Below are 16,959 nucleotides of genomic sequence, written 5' to 3'. Positions count from 1 at the left end.
GTTTTTTTTTTCCATCCACCCTTGCTCCTCAGTGGATCCCGGACTGCTGGTTTGACACAAGACAGGCAGATAGTGATGCACTTCTCTTTGAAAGAGATCTTTTGTAATTGGAGAACCTTTCAAAGCACGCTTGCTGTGCATGTGCATTGCTTCAAAGCTGGAGTGCGCTCTGAATTTCCTGAATTTCCACTGTTTCCAGAAACGCACAGGAACACCACCGACACATCTGACATACCGCCAGATTCCCATATGAAAAGCCTGGGACATACAGTACCTCAGGAGACCCCGATGAAAAGAAAAGGCCGGATATTTGTTGCCTCCACCCACTACTGAACCACATCCCCACAGATGTGTGCAGGTTGATTTCCACATCGTCTTGCTTATCAGCGTCTCATGTCATTCTGCCTGGATTCCTGTATTTGCATACGCTACGCAACCAGGAAAAGAAAAGCCTCTTATCAGACATGGAAAGGTGCCTGAGATATATGTGTGTTCGAGCAGTGTGTGTGTGCCTAAGATGTAAGTATGTGAGCATGTCTGTATGTGTTCACGTGTATCTATTTGGCCTTTAGCAATTACTTGTAAGGATTGCACAGATTTCATTTTTCTCAGTTTAATCCTCTAATTTCAGCTCTGGATGACTTTTTAATTGGCCCTTTGGTGCACCAGCCGAAGGTATCAGTTTGAGGTTGTCAAGGCAACTTTAAATTTATAACAAATTAAATGTATAATAATTCTTCATAATACAAATACTGTCTCAACTTTGGAGTAAAAAGATGAATTTATTCAGTTTTTACTTTACTTTGAGCACACTCTGACTGCCTGGCCTTATTTTAATGAGTCCAGAGATTGAAAACATTCTTAACAAACCCATTAGTCAGTCATGTAATCAGTCAGTCATTAGTCATCCCATTCCTTGGGAATTCCACAGAAAGCATGTTACTCAGTGATCTACAGTCTGCCTACAGCATGTGATGCAATAATCTGGTATTACGTACAGTATTCCCTGGCTTTCCCTAAGGTTGTTTCGGTCTCCTCGGTTGTTTCTGTCCTTGCCCCTAATTTGGACTTCGCTATGAAAACCTCGCAAATCTCTTTCAACTTCCAGATATCAACTGGGTTTTTTCCCCTTTGGGGAATAGGTAGGAGGTATTTTTCATCATTATTTCCAACAGTTATAAGGTAAAAGCATCAGCACAGTGGGTCTGCCTCAGAGGAACATCACAGATGATGGAATAATGAAAGCCAGCCCAATAAACTACAATATAATGACACTATTGTCTTAGTGTAAGTAAGTGAACCCAGACACAAGCAAATGTGCATGCAAACCAGAGGGTATATTTCTTGGGAAGAGGACTCTAGGCCTATGAAGGCAACTCTTGGCTTTCCTTTGAACAATTCTTTGCTACTGTAAATGGACTAAGAAACCAGGCTTCCCATAAAACTGATTGACCATGACTACTGACTGAAACACTCATTCACCCATTTGAGGGTTTAGTAACACTCTACTGTGGAATTCAACTTGGGGAAACATTAGCTCTGCACACCTTGTGCTGTTTTAAATGAGCAGAGAGGCAACATCAGTTCAGGTACATAAACAAACAATACGCTAGCATAGAAGGATCAGTGACCTTATGGCTTTCACTGGCTAATCACATTCAGGACCAACAACTGACAATATTTACAGCACGCTGTTCCAAAGTGACCATCCAGAGCCAAGAATCTCCACTACGAAGCAGCAGTAGCATCTTTACAACGAGCCAGTGATGACAGGGGACAGACATGGGCAAGCTCCAAGACATTAATAATACATCCATACTGGAGTGTCTGAAAATACTTTGACAGTAATACAATGGCTAAATAAGTACAACTTTTCATTTAGAATTCATCAACATACAGTACAGAGATCCACACAACTTAGACAAGGAAGCCACTTCCATTATTAATGCAACTGCACAGATTCCCCTCCCTTTAATTGCCCCCCTGCCTGATCATAGACAATGGGTTAGAAGACAGGGCCGCTGGAGCTGCTTTACTGCTTAAGAAGCTGCACCCCCCCTCTTGCTTCTAGTAATCTTCAGCTCCATTCTCTGAATGACTCCATGTGTCTCTCCCGAGCATTAAGTGCCAGAAAGGAGAGCCCACTAAACAAGGCAAAGCCAATCCAGCTCGGCACTAATCAATCCCTTCCACCCAGCTTCTCGGCTTTTCATGTCTGACGAACTGGGCTGGGAGGATTAAAACCAATCTTGGCATGTCAAGTTCACACCAGTTCCTAAGGATGTGGCATTGGAAAACCGCAAAGCCACAGGTAATAAACTTGATACATGATATGGCAATAACATGCCATTCAAATAACAAACTATCATGGATATTAAGATATTGATAGCAGGTATATAGAAGTCAGTTATAGCACAACGGAATAGCTGTAAACCACTGATTAACAGAGTTTCCGTGACATGTTTTCTTTTGTTCACACCCCTCTGACTAGACAGCAGACCGCATGGTAAGGTGATTATCCGGGTAAAACTATTATGAAGGCAAACAATGAGTCACCAATCTGAGAGGAGCTCAGTCAGGGGGAGACTAGAAAACTCGAGGCATGAGGAACCAGTTAGTGGCTATCAGACACCTTCAAACGGGGGAGAATTTCTACAATTTTGTGAACTTCTCTAATTTGTCTGAGCAAGAGTAGCATCTATACAACACATTTCTACATGAACATAAAAAGATACACTCAGGTCTGAAATAAAACAATCTCTTCTGAGCTAAAATGAATGACCAGCATGACTGTATATGTATTTTCAGAAGAAAACAAGGGAAACACGTAATGGGAACCATATTATTTGTCAAAAAAAAAGGCAATTAAGCCCAGATGGTAACAATCATAAAAGTTAACAAGATGAAAAATGATTGGCATGTCATAAACAGAAACTATTCCCAAATACTGTACACACGCTCACATTTTTGTACAGAGGGTAATTTGGAAAAATCTATTAACTCACTGGCAGCATAGCAATTAACCACCTTAAAAATGCAAAACGGATGCCTCAAAGGCATGTGGCACAGATATCAATGTCAGCCCAATGAAGTAACATGAACTTGTCAGCAATTCACTACGGAACCCCTCGCTTGTCAGTCTCTCTCACAGCCTTGCAACAACACATGTCAGTGATGGCTCAAAGCATATAGAACAAGCTCTACAGGTATAGCCCTGATTGAGCCTTTGACAACAAACAACGTGTGAGAGACTTGTGAGGCATCTAAAGCACAAACCAGGGATCAGGAACTTGAGATTGTCTTGGGGAAGTATGGGGAAAATCCTCAAATCCAAAAAAGCACTACATCAATAGTCATTTGCATTATCTGAGCACAATTTCCCTGTGAGCCCTATAAAAGATCATTTCAGACATGCACAGGAAAGGTGTTAAATCCCCTATAGACAGGGGGTTTCCTACAATGGCCCCATCAACAACACACACACACACAAGATCCGACAACCAGACAAAATTGTCTCATGATGCCAGTCGTTAACACATTGTACCCGAGAACCATACGGGCTACTCCTTAATGGCACAATATGCACTGCCACAGAGGCCAGACAACAACAAACAAAGCCTAACTAAAACACAACCGGATACATAAAGAATAGGACATTCAGGAATAACTCGACAGGACAGTAAACACAGCCATGTCATCACATCCTAGCCTTATCCACACAACATGTGAGCCATGAATATCATCCGCCTCCTCCTCCAATATTAGCTTAGTAACACTACTCATGCCTTCAGCTCTGTACCAACTGGGCCACCTTCTGCGACTTAAGGGAAGCACTACAAGTCTACGTTGGAGCGTCTGAGGCATTTGCTTTTTCTGAATCCAATCTTTGGAGGCCATTCAGAATAAATACCATAGAGCGAAGGGGGGAAAACTGAGTGCATTGTCTTACAGTGCTAGCTGTTGTTAATCCCTCATTAAATGTTGCGCTGGCAGAGTGATAAGGAGGAATGGGCCCAGCTGTCATTATGAAGTTTCAAAGTCCTCCCAGGCGAAGACAAGTCATCAACTAAGAACAATGAGACCCCACACCTGTTACTGGTACATGGTTACCACACAGGGTCTCATTAGTCCACTGGTTTAACTTCTGCCCCTCTATCTTGTCTAAAGTGGTTAGTTTCAGCACCACCGACACTAGAATAACCTCACATTACCTCCCCGGCAATGTGGAGTTGAGTATCATAGGAGGCAACAGCAGGTGGCCAGCTTGTCCAGATCAGACATAATATCTACTGGCATTAAAATAATCCCTCATTCTGACTAATTACTAATAATTACTTCCTTTTGAGGGAAATAATCACTTTGACCTCACAGACAGGGCTAACCGGACTTAACCTGCTGAGTTATGGGAAGAAGGGCATTTCTAAACACTGACTGCACAGTCCGCTATTGTGATGACGATGAATTTTCCCAAGATGAGAAGAACTCGGCAAACTGTGCCGTTTCACTGAGAATTATGAGAACACATTCGTGAATCACTCAAACACGACATTTAGCATGTACAACATAGCTGGCTGATGTGGTCCAAGCATTGATAATCAATCAGACAACTAGTTTCAAAGTAGGGGCTAATTTTAGAGCTAGGGGTTTTCACCCTTTTTCCTTCCTGAGTCGGCCAGACAATTTTGTGTTGAACATCCGAGACTGCGGCTCTCTCACTCGCTCTTCCTCTCTTTCTGTGTGTGTGTTTGCGTGTGTGTGTGTCTGTATCTCTGCCTTCACCCTGGTAACTGAGTTCCATTATTGTTCTCCCACTTCCTCTCTCGGTAAACCCTTCCTGTAACCAATCCCGTCTGCATGTAGTGGAAAAAACAGCCATCCTCGCAAACTGTCGTTCTAACAGATGGGTCAGAGATTGGTGGTGGGGGGTGGGGGGTGTACGAAAGGGTCGGGAGGGGGATGTGGTGAGAGTGCCTGCATGTGTTCTGAGCCCTAGACCCCTCCACTTTAATATCATTTATGCTGTTACATCTTTGAGGCTGCTACGAACCATTAGCCCTGTGAGCCTATAGGAGGCAGGCATTCCATTTTGGCCTAGTAGGGAAACAGCAATCTAACAAGCTTAGCAAGAGAGCGGGAAAAGCTATCAAATCTGTCTTCTTCTCTTAAATATTTTTTTTAGTTAAAGGTACTTTGAGCCTATAATATTTCTGGACATTTTCAGTGCAGCAAGGCTTTTTAAAAGGATATTCAGTTACCCTCTTCATGCATCCAGCAGTCTATCTCACCAAATACAGTCACAATGACACAGAGAACAAAAATCACTGAAGATTAAAAGGCAAGAGTCAGGGTGTCTCGATACATTATTATAATAAAGCTTTGTTGCAGACACAGGTCCATATCACAGTACACATACATAATAAATAGTATAAAAGGGGATACAAAATGCATAAGAAATCACATATTATCCTATAGGACATACAAACAATTGCACCAATGCCTTCTTAGCCTAGAAGTGAATCTATAGCAGCTTTTCAGAGGGTTGACTAAGGCTTCTATAACTTGGTTCTCTGACTTGTCCAGGCGGCACATAAAGCCAAACATCAACTGCCTTAAGAGTGCCTCACAGGTAGGCACTCTGGTGGACACAAATAATTGGCTGGCACTATGCCACCTAGGAACACAGAGTAGCAACCTCATTGCATCATTGTATGCTACCTTAAGCTCTGCATACTTCTTTTCTTATAGCTACTCCACAATTGAGCAGTATACAATGGTGTTATGTAGGTTCTGAATAGGGAGCACTTCACAGAGAGCACATAGAGAACTTCCTTATAAGCATGTTAGCCTGAGAATAGATTTTACAGCGCTGCCTGTAGAGGTCTTTGTCATCTGCCCAGTCATCAGATATGACATGACCTAGGTATTTGACCTCCTCGCACACAACAAGAGGGCTGTCTGACAAGTGAAAGGTCGGGAAAGTTGTTTTCCTGTCTTCAGCACTTCTGACTATCATTATATGGCTTTTCTTAGCATTATACTTGATGTCATGATCAAGACCATACTGGGAGCACACCTTCAGCATCTGCTGCAGCCCAGCACTATATGGACAGAGCAAGACCAGGTCATCAGCATACATCAGATGGTTAACAATAATGTTACCCACAAGACAGCCTGTGTTAAGTCTGTTTAACTGGTTTGATAAGTCGTCCATGTAAACATTAAATAAAATAGGTGATATTATTCAGGGCTACCCATTTATCATACCAGTATAAAGCTGTTCAGAAACTTCTAATTATACAAGTGGAATTCTATGCCTGACTCCAAATGATCTGCACAACTTCAAAAGTGCCTGGACAGCAAATACAAAGTAGCCTTGGTCTGCCTATCTGATGTACAGTACATTTGGCAGCATTCTTCACACAGGCACAGGCAGCTCTGATTCTGCTTCAGAATGTATGGCCATATAATTTGATTTTAAGTGCATACACTCAGTATACCATGGCTGGCTAATTCATTTTTCCCATTCACGTGGGAAAATAACATATTTTTCCAAAAAGGCCAGAAGGCTAAAACCCATTAATGTGTGGCGCAATAAACATTGACAAGCCTCTGTTGCGACCATGGGTGTAGAACAGAACTGTGTAGTGTAATTGGATGTGTCAAAGCATTAGATTAAATGAAATGATTCTCAGCAATTTGTGTGCCCTGTGAGAGCTATGCTTATGAGGGATAATTTCTCTAAGGACTGCACATGGGCAGGTACACTAACGGCAACTACAAAATGATATAAGTGCATAAATGATGTTGGGTGCAATGCAACATAATCGTAATCATAATAGAAAGTGCCGTGCCAAGTTTGAAGGCAAACTTCTTTCGCAGCTGACTTTCAAGTAAATCAACAGAGACTGAATGCAAGCTCAAATGTGCCAAGGCTGAAGGTATATTGAAAATTGTATTTAAGAAAAGAACAAATATACATATATATTTATAGTCAACTTGTCCGCATTTAATGTGCCCATCATTCCAAAAACACCTAGGCTACATGCATAGGTACTCCCTGCCAGGCAGAGGGAGAAGACACATTACTGTGATGATGGATGGCCACCATGCTAATATGGCTGGCCAGAACCATTACAAATTAAAGGCCCCTCTCTCCCATCATGAAACTGAGACAGCATGGGAGGCGATCAATCACTGGAGCCGCGCTCCCTCTGACACTGTGACGTCCTGCCAGCCTGAGAGAGAGAGAGATGGGAGCAGAGCGTGAGAGAACCTCAGCGCCTACTGTATACTCCACAGCACCAGGCCAGCCGGCCAGCCTGCCAGCACCGGGCCCGCAGCTCCAACTCTGGATTCACTTAAAAGGGACACTCACTCACGACTGAAGAGCATACGAGAGAGCGAGAGAATACGAGAGAGAGAGACAGAGGAGGAGGAAGAGACAGAGACAGAGAGAGAAAGAGGGAGGAGGAGGGAGAGAGAGAGAGGTTCTGCAATGACCGAGGTGCATCGCAGATAAGATGCTACAGATGCATTTGCTTATCATGGTGGACAACGGTAAGGTGCAGTGGGTGGTCAACACAATTAAAGGGACACTTCACCGATTAGCATTAAGCTTTGAATCTTCAGAAAACCAGTCATGTTTTTGAATGGTCGTGCATAATTCCCTCAATTTGCCTTGAGATGGGAGAAATACGGATTTCAATGAAGACCATGAATAGGACTTCCTGCTTTCAATTATGTAAAATGATGATTTTTACATCATTGAAAGCAGGAAGTCCAACATTGAACTCCGTATTTCTCCCATCTCAAGGCAAACTGAGGGAATGATGCACGACCATTCAAAAGCATGACTGGTTTTCTGAAGATACAAAGCTTAATGCTAATCGGTGAAGTGTCCCTTTAAGCTTGCTTTTCTTGCTCCTGGAGGGACATTGTGACCCATGTGCTCTGTCAGCAGAGCTCAGACAAGAGGTGCGCAAGGTTATGAACATACATCTTTTTAACTTCTATTTTTCTGTTGATTACTTCTGGAGGACTCGGACTAGTCTCCCACTAGGTGGGCAGCGGACATGAGATGAGGTTAGAGTGCGTAATGGATGTGTCTTCAGTGGTGGGCAGGTGCGGTTAGGAGAGGTAACTGGCTTTTAACACCTGCTGCACGGCTTTGATGTTGACCGTGTCGGTGCCTGGGCTGATCCGTGGTGACAAGGTGCTCGCTGAACAGGGACTTTGTTCCTCTGTTATGCTCGTTCGTGCTCCTGAAGAACAGTATGCAGTGCATGCTCATTGAGGGCTGTTGATCAAGCAGAGGGGTGAGTGAGTGAGTCATTGGCAGTCAGCGTCCTTCAGAGAAAACTGTGGCGAGTTTCAAAGTAGCCTTCTTCTGTAAAATATATATTCCATGTAGGCTACACAGTGTCCATTCACTGCAACATGGAACCTGTGGCGTATATGAAAGCTCTGTTTAAAGGCGTTCTAAGAAATGCTGGGTGAGATCAGTTCTGTTGATGTTCAAACAAAACAGAGTTAGCTTGCTACTCCTTCTCCCTCCCTCCTGTGCAACCGAAACTTCTAAACATGTATCTCGTCTGTGAATTGCTAGAACAGTTTGTTATGTTTTTATGGTCCATGTTGGCCCAGGTTGTTTTTGTTGCTGTTCTTAGAGCCTGCTTGCGGTGCATTCAGGGTACAGACAACTAGCGGATGGTGGGGTAATGTTTGCTGTAAGTGACAAAAAAAAATGCTTCAGCCATCGCTTAGAGCACCTTTAAGGCCCAGAACACATCCAATACATCTAAAAATCATAACAAAATGGTCTCTGGTGCTGCTCGCTAATAGCGGTCACTGCTTATGTAGGTAGGAGAACATTTAAGGTCATTTGGTCAGTCATTGTCAGGGAAAAGGCTCTCTAGAATGAAGGCTTTTCAAAAGAAATGAGAGGTGCTCACCCATTCCCAGGCCCCCTTCATTACACCACATTACATTATACCGAGAGTCAACCCTACAATTCAGAATACCTTTGGAAGGAATGGTCAGACATGTCTGGAAATATTGATAGAGACATAAATCTCAAGTCTTACATCCTAAAATATAATCTCATGGGCAAGGGGGAAAGATATCTACACACTCAACTGTGCTCAGTTTTCATGGCATACACTTCACTGCGTTCGCTACAGTCGTGGCGGATGGATTTCCGAGAAATAGTGGATATGAAGACTATGGACCGATGAAGACATATTTTAATGAAGAAAAAAGAAGGAAACTGGAAAAAAAGGCATGAAAGAAAAAAAGAAATAAATGGCATGAGCACACGTGTATGACGGACAGATCAGATCAAGAGGAGGCTGAGGAGAACAGCTCCTCCACACAGACCCTTCAGCAGCATCCATAGCCTACTAATAATGTAACACAACACCCTGCAGACCGTGCTAATCCAAGGCATCCACCTCCACATTCACGGAGTGCCACTCATGCCAGCAGTTTGGCTTGCCTTTTCACGCCATTTATTTTGTTGAAATTTGCCTGCGCTGTTCACTATCAAGTACAACACTGCCACTATGCTACAGGAACATCAGAGACGTTTTAGAAGCCATTCTCTCACGTCCGCTGACCTATGGTGAGAAGCATAGAAGAGTTCTACCATAACGGCTGCCATGCCCAAGGCAATAGTTATAAATAACACATCTTCTATGTGTTATGGAGATCAATAACCCAATACCATAACAGAGAGGAGAGAGAGAATGAACTCCGCCGAGGAAAAAAAGCAACTTATTCATCATTCAGTGCAAGTATGACACAGCCAGTTGCAATCCATGTCTTGCAATTTCACACAAAGTTGAATGTATTACGGTAGGTAAATTCAGTTCACACATTCGGGGTGAGGCTCTGGCACAGTGACTTTGAGTCACTGAACCACAGATATTTATTTCTGGTGACTGTGGGCATAGATAGCTTTATGATGGTAGGCACCCATGCTGAGAGATTGTGATGCATTCTAGGGGGGCTTTTTAATTGCCTTCATTATTTCAAAGTCATGAGGACTACCCCCAAACCCTGAACTAAACCTGCCTTGATATTTGCTCTGATTAAGAAGTCTTAACAAGCATGGTGGGTGTATGAAGATAAAGCTCTTATTAAAAGGCCAGCACACTAAAGATCATTATCACATCAACAAATGACAAACAAATGTGGATGAAAAATGAAAACTCTGCAGACTCCACATAACACCCCAACAAGATGATAAATGTCACAGGACCTGGCTCACTTTCTTCATGCCATTTTAATACTTCCCTTTCCACCCACTAGAGACCTGCCAGTTATGCATGCCCATGGGATTTCACCATTCACTGTCGCTATGCCACCCAACGAAGTGTGTGCCGGCACCAATTTGGGTAACGCCAGCTGTCAGTCTCTCCAACCTGCTGTCTTGATAAGATTCCGATTTTCACCAAGGGTACGGTTTCCTAGCACGAAAACAAACGCCGGGCTCTTCTGGCGGCCTGGTTTGTCAGCTTCTCCTCAAGATAGGACTTTTGCTGTCAGTCATTTTCATGTTACTGTCATGTCTTAGAAGATGATAAATATGCTGATTACTGCGTCAGCTAGCACAGTAGTTTTGACTGTACATTCTGTCAGAGACACGAGACACACAAAGTGTAACGCAGCTTGTATAGAACAGCACGTCTACATGTATAGACTGTAACTTCAAACAAACTGACAAATGAGAACACAAAATAAATAGGTAAAGAAAAATAAATCATTTTTCTTTTTCAAACAAATAGAATGAAAAACTGCCTTACATGCGAGAACCGAGATATGCAACATTTCTGCTCTTTTGAGCGTTCCGAGTAGCTGAATGCATTCCAACTATATGCAGCCATAGATCTCACAAAGGTTTAAGAGAGCATTTGTACCCTTTCATTTATTAAGTGATATCTTGGCTGGAAGGGCATTATTACCCTCTCTCTCCTTACATAAAACTGAATACGCCGGAGGCCTGACTTGTGGATATTTATCTCGGGGTTATTTCACACACTCCAGTGTGGAGGAGGAGAGCAGAGAATGAGTTATACTTCCACGCTGGAGCAGACGTTAATTAAAAAGCCGGATCAAATTAGGGCAGCATCTCCATTAGTTACAGCTTGGCCTGTCAAAAGGGATGTTTTCTGAGAAATAAAATCCATAAATCAACCACAGCCGGATCAGCCCATCGAGTGGAAAATGACTGGCTTCACCAGGCGAGACACCAAAGAGACCCCAGGGAGAAGGGGCATGGCCCTGGGGTGATGGGAAGATTCCAGTTAATATTGCAAACGGGGGAAGATGCTGGACTGTGTTTTGGTTCTATTTGCCATGCACTCTGGCACAGTAGACAAGGCATGGTTGGAGGCTAGCTTCACTTACTTGAGTCTCCTAGGAGCACTCAAGAAAGAAACTAGAGGAGCACAAGCATGCGGGTTACTGACAGCAGTAAAAGGCTAGTGCCAGTCTAAAAGAAATCTTCACCCACTCATGGCATTGTTTTGGAAGCATTGTTTTGCTTCCTGGTGAGAAATATTGAGTGAAAAACACACACACACATGAGTAAATGTCAAATGGAACAAATGAAGCTAAAGGCTAGGCTGTCTACTTAACAGAGATGCAGGTTCAGAAATTCTTTATACAGCCTGTGCAATTCAAGTGGTAACCACAGGCTGTGTTTGGATAAACAGAGCATGTTAAATATTAACCTCTGGCCATTGACAGGCTAGTTTCACAGACCCCAATATAATGCTAATGAATTTAGGGCTCGATTATGTGGAGAATCCCTACAGAGGTTACAAGTAAAAACGTTAACCTCTAAAGTCCAGGCAATGACTCGTGTTTGAATTTTGGGGGAAAAGTAAAAAGTAATTACATGAATGAACCCTAAGGATTAATGTCAAAACTTAATTAAAACACTCATACTTAATCAGACTAATTGCGGTAAGTTTATTTTCACCATGGGCAGTAAGGTCCTATGCACATAGCCAAGATGCCAAGCTACTTTGACATTTAATGGAGCACGCCAACTTTTTGGGAAATTGGCTTATTTGCCATCTAACTCAGAGTTAGATAGGAGGAAACAATACCCTTCTCTTTTCTGTGTGTGCTATAACCCAGTATGACACTGTTAGCCTAGCTTAGTATAATTCACTGGGAGTGGGTTACACCGTTCCCCAGATCCTATGTTCCCCGGTTTTCCCAAAATGGGACCTATGTTCCCCGGTCGCAATACATACCGGGGAACATAAGACCCTTTTTGGGAAAAGCGGGGAACATAGGACCCTTTTTAAAATGTAAGAAAAAAAGGGTCCTATGTTCCCCGGTCCCATACAAAGTAGGGAACATAGGACCTGGGGAACATAGGTACGCTCCCGGTTATACCAGTTAGCTAATAGCTCCCTTTTAGAAGCATCATGGAGATGAGAGTTTGCTGGGCTGCATAAACTTGTCTAAAAGCCTTAAATGGACCCACTGAAGGTGTCTCAGTCCACAGCTGGCGCTGTAAATTCTCCACTCGCTGCTGTGTAGTGCTGTCTCGAGCAAAACAAATGAAGCCTAGGCAGTGGGCACACCATCCTTCTTGGAGACTTGCATGATGCATGCACTACCTCCCCTGGCCCACATCCAGAGCTGTACTGTACCTTGTACATGTCAATCACACAGGTCAGTATAAACAAGCCAGATTTAATTGGACTTTGTGATCAAATAAATTGGAGCTGTGCATCACAGCCACGCCAAACAGACGGACCAACACGGGCTCTTAACAAAGGCCAAATGTTGCCTGAATTAATGCACCACGGTTAATTTGCTACAAAAGGATTACAAAAGGCAAACTGGAAAATCCTGGAAGGAAAGCGGGAGCTGGAGCCAGCACATTCAAGACACCATGGGGAGGGTGGGGAGAGGGCTGTGAGGTTGCTCAGGGGACATGACTAGTAGTATTGTATGGTTAGACTGTGAAAGTGATATTTAAGTTATATTGTAAGCATGAACATTTACAAATAAAAGGTCATCTTAACACACTATCACCCCAGCAAATACAGGCTGTCCCAAGGATATCCATTATTTCACTGACCCATGAAAGCAGGCAAAAGGAGGTTTTTGTAACTCTTCATTTTTCAATAATCACCTATAAGCAGAGCAGTTCAGGAAGCTAAAGGCAGGTGTAAGAGGTATATTTCTTCTGATACCATGAGTGGAGTATAACCGTGTGCACTTAGAATGGCATTATACAATGTCTAATTCCCCTATTCAGAGCATCCCTTCTTCATGCGCTCTCTATTCATCTTTTTTTTTTTTTATAGCAGGACTAAAATCGTTCCTTTCTCAGACCATTGTGAATCAAATTAGCATCACGAAATTTCACCACAATATAGAGCTTATAAGCAGGCCTGCATCGCACCACATTATGCAGCCAGCCAGACAGAGCACAGGGACGAGTGACCTGAAACCTACATCAATGACAATGCATGCCAGGGTAGATTTGGATTAAAACTGCTCTTTATCTCTCAAACAAGGCAGATCAGACAATCTTGTGGTTTAGGCTGACAAAGGTGTATAGCTATAGTTCCCACTTCCCACAAGCAGATATAGAAAGCTCCCAAACTAAACAACATGTTCCAATCCCAGCAGACTCGGTGTCATTATGACTCCTACACCGATATCGCTGAAATCCTCCTCTGGCCTGTGAAATCTATCTGGCACGAATGCAGAGTGTGAAAAAATGCCAACGATCGTGGGAGAGAGAACCTTTGAGCCGAGGCACTGCCTGAGGCTTCTCGGTATAATATGCCCTGCCGCTGTTGGCATGATCAGTCGCTGAAGGCAATCAGGGAGGAAAAGAAGACTATGAGGAGCCACAGCCCTGATTCAAGTCTGTAACTTGTAGCAGAGTGAGAAAACAGGTCCAGCTCCATGTACTGTATAAGTGTAAGTATAGTAAGTAAGTATACAGTATATACTATTTATCACATGAGCGAAAATTCGGTGCATTTATCCCAATTTGTGAATTAGTGAACACACACCGCACGCAGTGAATACATAGTGAGGTGAAGCACACACTAACCCAGAGCAGTGAGCTAAGCTTGGATGTAAGGTCATCCAATGTCACACTTGCTTCAGTTCAGTTCTGGAAACTCCTACTGAAGTGCCTGAGATGAGATACCAGTGTTGTTTTCAAAAACATCAGCACTGACAACAGCTGCGGCTCCCAGCAAAGCTTATTGTATCTTTGAGGGATAGCTCCTTCAAAGTATACTTCAAAGAACATCTTCGATGAGACTGAGCAGTAGTGGGGTGCACAACAAATGACTGGCTTGTCCTGGTCACTGCAGGAGTAACCACTGATCTCTAAGAGAAGCACCATCAGTATTGTTTCGAAAGTGATGTGCTCTTTTGAGACCAGTAACTTTGGTGCTTCTGAAGTTACTCAGATAAGACAGTAACCTCGCTCTGTATTATGGACCTCGACTCTGGAGGACATATTTGTAAGTCGGAGTCATCTGGGTGGGTGTGTGTGTGTGCTGGCCAATCTCTTCACAGCCCACAGAGCATTGTAAAGGAAAAAATAAAAGGAAAGCCCAACCCCACCACATTGGAACAGAGGAGAGAGGGAGAGACTGGCCCTCAGTAGCTGTCTGTGGACAAAGAGGATCCACAGGAGCTGGGCCTGCATTACAAAGACACAAGCAGAGGTCTGAGCAAGCTCCTCTGGTTCAAGCATGGGCGGGTGGAAAGTGCCTAATGATCTGAGACCAGAGGTAGCCAAGTATAGAAAAGCATTTAAAAATCCAAGTGTTTGTGTCAAAAAAAGGATGTTGAAAAACGTATCACATGTTAATAAATACCTTCATCAGGTAATGCACATTATATTCTTTGTAAGTAAGTGTATATTGAAAACATGCATCTGTCACAATGTTTAATCTCTAGCCAACTGGACAAGTCATTTAAATGGGAAGAGTGACAATATCAGTCTCTGCTTGTTTTCATGGATCAAAAACTGACATCTGACTATCACCAAGTGCTAAAAAACAAGAAACATGCAAAATGGTTTCCTCCTTGCCACAAATAACAGCAGCCAAATGTTGACAGGGGGTCTAGCACATTGAAAAGGTTAATAGGATAATTTGCACCTTGTGTGATGGTGTGATAAAAATGCAAAGCTCTGCTGATCTGGGCCTCTCCGGGCATATATTGTTCTGTCAGATTACACATCTTCAAAGCTGCATATTCTGATGCCTTAAAGAATAACCAAATCAGAAAATACCAACAGGCAAAGTAGTAGTATTGGCTATTTTTTTTATTATTATTTCTATGGCTGAGACCGTTACCGTCCAGACTTACTTTAAAACAAATATCCAACTCGAGTGAAGTTGCCACTTTCTTTTTCTCGAAGTGTTACAGCTACAAAACCAATCCTCCAAAGCGTTTCACAGATCAATCCTAGCCTCGAGGTAGGACCACCCACATGGAGATGTTCACACCACTTCTGACTTTCTGTGTAAGGAACGGGGTCTGTGTTGACACAAAACAACTAGGCTACAGCGAGCACTACGCTTCGGTAAGAGGAAATATCACACACGACTCACCCGTATTCTCCTCATTGCAGCAACGATCTCCACTCTGCTGTTTGGTCGGGACACATCCAGACTACCGATATACTAATAATAAAAGAAAGCAAAGGGATAGTTAGGCCACGACTTTCTGATCGACATACACATTTTAACATAGCCTTGTTGTCGCCAAAGTCTGCACAAAAGCAAGGAAACCAGCCTAGCCATACCCCAACTTTCAATTTAATGTTAAATCAAAATGAAAACTGTTTAAAGACGGACTAGGCTACATACAACACACAATGAAAGTTACACTTCACGTTCACGAGATTAAGATAACACTTCTTCACCTCGAAATCCACGGTTACATGGGCTACCCCATTCTACTTACCTTTGCCTCAAAATTGATCCCATGTTGAAAGGCTTCTTCGTTGTGTAAAGGAATCCGCAAATCATGGCCATCATCAACCAAATTATACTTTGTTTTCGCTGGCATGATGGTCGTATCGAAAGCGCATGAACAAGCTAAACGCAGACACCAATACAGTTACACAGGACAACAAAACGCCAAAACAATCCGCCAAGTGCTCTTTCTAACTCCCGTTGTCCATCCCGCTGCTTCCTCGTAAGGTCACAATTGTAACATCCTGCATGGAGCTAGGGAAAGCAACTTTGTAGCGTTTCCTCTCGCAAGTAGTCACGATCGTTGTGTTAATTCCTGTTATAAAAGCCAGAGCAAAAATGGTCCGTAGTCGTTGAACTATCTGTTGGGACAGAGCTCGTCTGTACCACTGTGACTTCAAGCGATTTCTTACGAAATCACTAACAGAAAGAAAAATTCAGTTTTTTTTAACACTCAGCCGTGTCGAACTTCACAGTAGCGCCATGACTGAGCAAGCATAGCCTACTCCTGAGCACGGACTGGTAGGAAGGGAGCGTCATTGGTCGAATCTGGGAATTCCACCTGTTTTCATTGGAACACAGCGACATCACTGGTTTGTAGAAGGGAAGAAACAATTCTGCATTTGAAACTCTGATCTAACACATCACCTAGTGGTAGCTTAGGTGTGGAATAGCCATTATTTCATGATGTTTAGCGTGCCTGTTCCCTAATTTAATGGTTTCCCTGTTGAATCACAAGCTGGTAGATTTTCAGTAGCCTACTTGCTCAAATTAACAATCTAGAAGACAATCTAACCAACTTCAGGTTAAGTTATACCTCAATATCAGCCTTTGTAGGCTACTCTCAAGTGTGTCATTTGATCATTCTAAACAATTACGTCCAATGGGGTCATCGAAGCGGACAGCCTAAGCTAAATATGCTACTCCTCAATCAGTCTGATAAGCAATGGGCTATGTTGAAAATCTATGACCAATATCA

The 16,959-nt window shown here is 43.0% G+C and overlaps 1 protein-coding gene across 2 annotated transcripts in view; it reads right to left on the bottom strand.

The window, feature by feature from the left end:
- Positions 1–16,492, bottom strand: part of nos1apa (nitric oxide synthase 1 (neuronal) adaptor protein a) — a 104,619-nt gene extending 88,127 nt beyond the window's left edge. For both annotated transcript variants that reach the window (XM_062555278.1, XM_062555279.1), the window contains exons 1-2: positions 15,970–16,492; positions 15,615–15,686 (exon numbers count right to left, since the gene is read on the bottom strand). In XM_062555278.1, the coding sequence (XP_062411262.1) occupies positions 15,615–15,686; positions 15,970–16,074 (177 nt within the window). In that variant the 5' untranslated portion in view covers positions 16,075–16,492. The remainder of the gene's footprint in view (positions 1–15,614; positions 15,687–15,969) is intronic.
- Positions 16,493–16,959: the final 467 nt, after the last annotated feature.

This window comes from Sardina pilchardus, chromosome 15 (assembly GCF_963854185.1).
Source record: "Sardina pilchardus chromosome 15, fSarPil1.1, whole genome shotgun sequence".
Classification (NCBI taxonomy): Eukaryota; Metazoa; Chordata; class Actinopteri; order Clupeiformes; family Clupeidae; genus Sardina; species Sardina pilchardus.
This window is presented reverse-complemented; position numbering and strand designations above follow the sequence as displayed.